Genomic DNA, 8,972 nt, shown 5'->3' on the forward strand with positions numbered 1-8,972 from the left:
ACCTAGTATACCAGGTCTATATAGGGTCACTATGGAACATGTCAGACTACAGTCTCAGACATTACCTAGTATACCAGGTCTATATAGGGTCACTATGGAACATGTCAGACTACAGTCTCACACACTACCTAGTATACCAGGTCTAAAAAACGGAACAAGAGATACATATTAATGTATATATTGGCGGCAAGCCAGGTGTTTGTTTATGGCTGAACGTACTCGAACAGCCGTTTCAGAACGAGTACCTAAAGAAACACAACCGGAAAGAGAGAGAAAATAAGAAAGAGAGAAAGCATAAAGGGATGATAGGAAGCGAAAATATCTGGGGTGTTGCAATTAACAGCAAATCAATCTTGGTCTTTTCCATGTACAGTTCTTTGAATATAAAGATGGAGGGGATTCGCCGTTTACTATACAACTGCAGTGGTACAGCAGGTGATATGCCGGGCTCGTGACCGAAGGGTTGCGAGTTCGAGTTACGGCACTGTGTTGTATCTTTGAGCAAGATACTTTACTCCGCTTGTTCCAGTCCATTCAGCTGTAAATGAGTACGTGATTGTACAGTGATAGAATTATAGAATGCTAGCTGTGTGCGCCGAAATGGCAGCACCGACTGTATGCTCCCCAGGGAGTTGAGAGAGGTATTGGCTTGTTGCAAATGCCCTATTACCACGGATAATAATTTGTGAACCGCTTTGAGACGACCTACAAACTAGGTTATGATTAAGCGGTATATAAGAGCCTCGAACTTTTTGTATTATTATTATTATTGGTTTCTTCAATATCCCCTAAACAGACGACAGAGGTGAAACCATCAGCCGAGTCTGCAGTAGGGGCGGGTGGGTTAGGATAATGCTACATTATTCGCCACCTGCGACAAGCTTATTATTTCCTCTAAATTGAACAGGTCTTAGCTAGGTGGAAAGGTGTTTTATCAAGAGTTTTTCGACAACCTCGCAAATAGGGTTGTCAATCGACAAGACATTTTCCCTCTACGTCACATGTAAAACACATACAGGACACGGGCATCCAATCCGGAACTCAAAGCAGAGATTCTGTTTACGTGTATCATCTTTGATTGTCGAATGTAACGAAAGCAGACTTTAAAAAAAAAATACAATGCCCTCGTGACGAATCATAAATAGTATATGCAGGTTTTTGTTAATTGCTTCACAATGAGGTTTCTAAAAAAATTGACTAACGTTTTTTGATACGAACGAACGGTCGCGCATTACAACATGGCAACGGACAAGCTGCATTTATTACATCATTAAACATGTCCATCGTTATCTTATGCAAGACGTTGATCACAACGATTATTTTGAATTTAGTTGTCATAAAATTAGCAACAATGTCAAATATGTATTTGACATTGCACGAGATTTGGATAGGCGGGGGTTATAATCGAAACTACGAGTTACCTTCCTTCGAATGATATGTTCTGCTGTGATTAGGCCCTATTGATTTCTTTACCTTGAATTGCTATTTCAGTCTTATCCCTCCAAATACATTTATATAAAATATCTGCCGTTTATCTTTAAAAAGAAATCCATTCAAATTATACGAAACACAAAAAAATAATAAGACAATGTTTCGAATTCACAGTGAAGAGATGTGTCCGTCGAATGGTCTAGGCCAGTGTAACCTTATCTATATCGCCTTTAACAGGGTATACAGGTATCTCCCTTCACGTCTATACACTTCGTCATCGTCAGACAAAAAAGTCAGAAAGAACGCGGTTCAGATTTCAGATATAATCTAAATTAATCTATTTTTGTCGTACTTCGTGATTGGTCTCTTCCTTGTACACCGAACTCTCGTCGGTATCTTGCCCATATTGTAATGCAAGTAGGGCTATATTTGTCACCACTTAACTGACAATGCAGTACTTGTTAGCGCTAATCTACATATTGACTTGACAATTGGCTATTTAGTTAGTCATTTTTTTTCTGTCGTAGTCCATTTTCGTTGCCCTTGACAACAAACAAAATAGCAATGCTTATAACAAAGAGGACTAAAATGTGCACGAGGAAGGATTGGTAATGCTAATGACAAAATAAAAAATAAAAAATAAACCCATCCAAAACATCAAATCAAATCAAAAACATAAAAAGCTGACAATGCTTATGGCAATGAAGAATGACGACGTAGATTGATATTTTATAAAACAAATTAACTTTGATACATATATATAACACATCCGGTACTTCTTCGATATCTTCAAAAGAAAAACAAATCGTCGCGATCAAATACTTAGCACTACTAAGTTAATAACAACGCATACAAAATGGAAGACACTCATTTGGTACTCCGTACCGACCATCTCTCATAACGGAGTAAGAAATGCGATACATATTTCAAATATTTATAAGTTCGAAAATAAACACGGACTGTTTGTATCCAGATCTATTCGTTCTCCGACAAACATTATTCCGGAAACATCAGTTTTCGAACGACAATTATTTCAGACCTGAATCCATTTTAAGAGGCAGTTGCTGTATCAATAATCTGGGACACTGTTAAGCCAAAGTTTTCGTATTGTTCTACCTAAAACTTCGATATAGTGCCATCCTTTTTTGTCATCTCGCTTACCGCCAATGTAGTTCAAGGTCAATTTGTTTAGGGTTTTTTGTTTACAATGCTTTTATAGATTTCCCTCGATATATTGACTAACTAGACATTACGTCAAATTTGACTTGACAAATACTGTCAGTATAACGAAATGTAAGCGCATATTTCTAAATAAAAGAAGTTATCAAAATTTCTTATAATAACAAATCAATTATAAGTTTCATTGGTATAAAACATACTCATCGCTTTGCAGAAATTAGCAAATCCTTCGCCTTCTCCAATGGGTTGTGTTCCTTCCCATGTTCCTTCAAATACAGACGCCATATTGTTAATTTAGATGTACTTCTTCCGTGTACCACGTTGCTTGGTCTGTCGGGGAATGAGAGGTTGAGTCCGTGCTCGTCTGTTTATATAGAAGAACACGTGACTCATTGGTAGAGTCATTATTATACGGCAGCCCAGGAGGGGCGATACGTTTAATTTAAATCAACCTGGAATGTTTTACAACGATTGTGCAACCAATGTTTATTTTTATATAAACTATTGTTAGAAAGATTGATTGCATATTACATATACGTATTGTACATTGTATTTTATTTTTGTTTATTCATTTTTTTTAATTTTTTTTTTTTACACCCAAACAATATATATTGTTTGTTTAATCCATTTTAAACCGTTATTTTAATCCGATATACCAAATTCTGTTCCTCTGCAATTGTACATGTATTTAAAATTAATTTCCTCGACCTCCTTGTGTTTCAACTACTTTTGGATTGGTATTCTAGTTTATTTATATGATAGCTTTATCTTGTGATGCGAAGATTCTGTTGCAACTTGAGTTTTTACTAGCGACATTGAACAGAACTAATAACCGGATTTTTGCAACAGTATAATCACGATACAATGACACAAAGATCGAAACACAATGGGGTTTGGTTTAAACGGTATTTAACTCAATAATTAGGCAATGTTATTATATACATGCAATTTCAGAGGGATTGACAAACAAGCTTAGAAAATATACGTACATATGTAGATGTATTTATTCGTGTGACTGATTATATTAGTCATATGTACCCCAGATGAATTCATTCACTGACCTCCATGTCACAAGTGTTTTGTGTCAGTTTAAGTGATTTTTTAAATCAGGGTTAAACATTCTCGCCAACAGCTAAATGGGCCAGGTCACTTCCGTTTTATCGGTTACAGCGAGTGTATAACAATCTGAAGTGACCAGTGATCGATTCCTGGTCTAGCCCCTTTGAAAGTATGTCCCTTTCATAAAACTATTATTGATTAAGAAACAGTTTCCAACACATAGTTACTGTATTTGGTAGTGGTACGGGGATACCTCAAGGGATGACAAAAATAAAGGATAAAGTAGCAATTGCTACAAAAAGTTTATATCGCTCTGATACACTGATTGTTAATCTACGGATGTCACTGGCCAATTCTGTAACTATGTATTGAACTCCCTCGCCCCACTACCCCTCCACTACCCCTCCACCAGTACCCCCACTACCCCTCCACCACTACCCCCCCAACTACCCCTCCACTACCCCTCCACTACCCCTCCACCACCCATCCACTACCCCTCCACCACAACCCCCACTACCCCTCCACTACCCCTCCACTACCCACACACCCACCCCACTGTTACGACTTCTGACTATTACTTTCATAATTTAATTTCTTAAAAAAAAAAGAAAACATACACAAAAATATCAACTGGGTTTTTCAGGGTAAAAATGCGAATGGACCTGACAAGGATTCGAACCCTGGACCTCAAATTATTATACCACCGATATATATACATATATACATAACCTGAGTTATCTGGTCACTGATATATATATACAATAAAAACATTTTTTTCAGATCGTCCGCTAGGCCTTTCTGCCTTCTAGGGCTTCTTCAGGCGGATTGATGTTTATTTATCACCGTTGGTTACATGACGTCATCAATATTTGTATAGTCAACAATTTTAGTGACGTCATAAATAAACAAATAAATGGTACGTGTATATATGTAACAGAGGAAAAATTTAGTATATATATTATTATACCACCGATATATATACATATATACATAACCTGAGTTATCTGGTCACCGATATATATATATATATATATACATGTATACATATATCTAAATTAATATATATGTACATAATATAACCGGAGTTATCTGGTCACTGATATATATATATATATATATATATTTATAACCTGAGTTATATGGTCACCGATTTATATACATATATATATATAACCTGAGTTATCTGGTCCACGTTATTGCATTGACCCAGTCGCGCTGCACTAAACCGAAATTAAGGGGAGATTACTCTATGTACAAACAACTACATTGGAATTTTACTAATGTTATCCCCACAGTGGGACAGGGGCGTTGACTTACGTCATGTTTACGTACCCTAATTACACTGGTGTGGCGGTAACATACGTCACGTGTAAGTGTTTGCGTTGTGTTGTTTTTCCTCTGTTACATATATACACGTACCATTTATCTCTTACTTAACACTATATACATATATATAGTACAACACTACGTATATATTACGAATGTGTTTAATGTAGATAAACTAGCGTGCGGAAATGTATGACATTTTACGGATAAGTGCAAACAAGTACACACGGATACAACGTTATTAAATTAAAGTGTAAAGAAATTATACACATATGTAATGATTATTACAAAAATGCCGCTGCGGTTAAGATGCCAGGTTTTCTCAGCCTAGAGGGTATAAGCCCTTTCTATTTCCACTGTTAACTGATGTAACAACCCACGTAGACATTGCCTGTTTCTTGTGAGCGTGTATTGAGTAACCAAATAAAAGATGTAATGATTTAAAATTCATAAAACTAAAGAGATTAAGATGGCGCATTGATGGGATAAAAACGATCATTATTTTAGTTACGAGCTAAATTCAAGTACCTGTGATTGCTTGTCAATGACTATGGTTGTCTATACCATAACAGTTTAATGCTATTACCATCATGTATATTAAGGCATGTACTGTAATTACTTATGTAATGGGTTGTTCAAGTATGCGTGCTATGTACATGGAGATTGAATGTGATTTGCACTTCTTTGAGCGTCATAAAGACCAAGTTATAGATAAACTGAAATCCAATCATCTAAAGTTACAGTGTTTTTTTTTTATTTTCCAAACTCTCCAATCCATTTGCGTGCTTGCTTTCGTAAATAGAAAAGAAATGTATACGTTATTTTGTACTTCAGTTTTCAAGGAGCTTTAATAGAGATACGCAACATAGAAATTTGCTGATCCGCTGTTTTTAATGAACTCAAGAATTAACGAGTTTGGCTGTACTTTATTGGAACAATGTATCATGTCATAACGGAACGGATACAAATTTACAATATGTCGCATTTTTGAATTTTGCTTAGAGACGGACAGGTTGACAATATAGATTATTTTCGCTGTAAAGACAGAGTACACTCATGTGAAACATTATACTTGTGTGGCACGTTACAACTGTTGTGACACATGACAATAGTGAAATAGTGTACTGTTGTGACACATGACACAAGTGACATTACACTGTTGTCACACTTAACACCGTTGTGACACATTACACTGTTGTCACACTTAACACCGTTGTGACACATTACACTGTTGTCACACATTACACAAGTGACATTACACTATTGTGACACATGACAATAGTGCCATTACACTGTTGTGACGCGTGACAATAGTGACATTACACTATTGTGACACATGACAATAGTGAAATAGTGTACTGTTGTGACACATGACACAAGTGACATTACACTATTGTGACACATGACAATAGTTAAATAGTGTACTGTTGTGACCCATTACACTAGTGACATTACATTGTTGTGACACATGACAATATTGTGACACATAACACTGTTGTGACACAAGACACTGTGACACATGACAATAGTTAAATAGTGTACTGTTGTGACCCATTACACTAGTGACATTACATTGTTGTGACACATGACAATAGTTAAATAGTGTACTGTTGTGACCCATTACACTAGTGACATTACATTGTTGTGACACATGACAATAGTGAAATAGTGTACTGTTGTGACACATTACATAAGTGACATTACACTGTTGTGGCACATTACACTAGTGACATTACATTGTTGTGACACATGACAATGGTGACATTACACTGTTGTGGCACATTACACTAGTGACATTACATTGTTGTGACACATGACAATAGCGACATTACACTGTTGTGGCACATGACAATAGTGACATGACACTGCTGTGACACATGACAATAGTGAAAAAGTGTACTGTTGTGACACATGACAATATTGTGACACATACCACTGTTACTGTTGTGACACATGACAATAGTGAAATAGTGCACTGTTGTGACACATTACTCTAGTGACATTACACTGTTTTGACACATTACACTAGTGACTGTACACTGTCGTGACACATGACAATAGTGAAATAGTGCACTGTTGTGACACATTACATAAGTGACATTACACTGTTGTCATGTGTCACAACAGGGTAATGTCACTAGTGTAATGTGTCGCAACAGTGTAATGTCACTTGGGTAATGTGTCACAACAGTGCAATGTCACTATTGTCATGTATCACAACAGTGTAATGTCAATAGTGTAATGTGTCACAACAGCGTAATGTCACTATTGTCATATGTCACAACAGTGTAATGTAACTTGTGTAATGTGTCACAATAGTGTAATGTCACTATTGTCACGCGTCACAACAGTGTAATGTCCCTATTGTCATGTGTCACAATAGTGTAATGTCACTTGTGTAACGTGTCACAACAGTGTAATGCCACTATTGTCATGTGTCACGACAGTGTACAGTCACTAGTGTAATGTGTCACACCAGTGTAATGTCACTCTTGTCATGTGTCACAACAGGGTAATGTCACTAGTGTAATGGGTCACAACAGTACACTATTTAACTATTGTCATGTGTCACAGTGTCTTGTGTCACAACAGTGTTATGTGTCACAATATTGTCATGTGTCACAACAGTTGTAACGTGCCATACAAGTATAATGTTTCACATGAGTTTGGCTGTACTTTATTGGAACAATGTATCATGTCATAACGGAACGGATACAAATTTACCATATGTCGCATTTTTGAATTTTGCTTAGAGACGGACAGGTTGACAATATAGATTATTTTCGCTGTAAAGACAGAGTACACTCATGTGAAACATTATACTTGTGTGGCACATTACAACTGTTGTGACACATGACACTGTTGTGACACATGACACTGTTGAGAACATGACAATAGTGACATAACACTGTTGTGACACAAGACACTGTGACACATGACAATAGTGACATTGCACTGTTGTGACACATTACTCTAGTGACATTACACTGTTGCGACACATGACAATAGTGACATGACACTGCTGTGACACATGACAATAGTTAAATAGTGTACTGTTGTGACACATTACAAAAGTGACATTACACAGTTGTGACGCATGACAATAGTCACATTACACTGTTGTGACATATGACAATAGTGACATTACGCTGTTGTGACACATTACACAAGTGACATTACCCTGTTGTGACACATGACAATAGTTAAATAGTGTACTGTTGTGACCCATTACACTAGTGACATTACATTGTTGTGACACATGACAATAGTGCCATAACACTGTTGTGACACATACCACTGTTACTGTTGTGACACATGACACAAGTGACATTACACTATTGTGACACATGACAATAGTGTCATTACACTGTTGTGACACGTGACAATAGTGACATTACACTATTGTGACACATTACACAAGTTACATTACACTGTTGTGACGCATGTCAATAGTGGCATTACACTGTTGTGACACAGGACAATAGTGAAATAGTGTACTGTTGTGGCACATTACACAAGTGACATTACACTATTGTGACACATGACAATAGTGCCATAACACTGTTGTGACACATACCACTGTTGTGACACATACCACTGTTGTGACACATACCAGTGACATTACACTGTTGTGGCACATGACAATAGTGACATTACACTATTGTGACACATTACACAAGTGACGTTACACTGCTGTGACACATGACAATAGTGAAAAAGTGTACTGTTGTGACACATGACACTGTTGTGACACACCACCCTGTTGTGTAGCATAGCTACGATGGCCGATAGCGGCCGACAAAACACTTAGATTGGTAAAAAGTGTTCTGTTTTACAGTTTGTCAAATTATAAGTGGGCATTTTACACATTTTATAAAAAGTGTAAACTGTCATGACACTCTGTCAATTCATACATGGCAGTTTACTGATTTTACTTTCACAAAATAAACATTGGGGGAGGAGGGAGAGATGGAAGT

General features: G+C 36.8%; 1 protein-coding gene across 1 annotated transcript in view; it reads right to left on the minus strand.

The window, feature by feature from the left end:
- The window catches only part of LOC110450263, an 8,595-nt gene extending 5,631 nt beyond the window's left edge, over nucleotides 1–2,964 (minus strand). Inside the window, exon 1 of the mRNA XM_021497713.1 lies at nucleotides 2,811–2,964. Within this exon, the coding sequence (XP_021353388.1) occupies nucleotides 2,811–2,895 (85 nt within the window). The 5' untranslated portion in view covers nucleotides 2,896–2,964. The remainder of the gene's footprint in view (nucleotides 1–2,810) is intronic.
- Nucleotides 2,965–8,972: the final 6,008 nt, after the last annotated feature.

This window comes from Mizuhopecten yessoensis, unplaced genomic scaffold (assembly GCF_002113885.1).
Source record: "Mizuhopecten yessoensis strain PY_sf001 unplaced genomic scaffold, ASM211388v2 scaffold5141, whole genome shotgun sequence".
Lineage (NCBI taxonomy): Eukaryota > Metazoa > Mollusca > Bivalvia > Pectinida > Pectinidae > Mizuhopecten > Mizuhopecten yessoensis.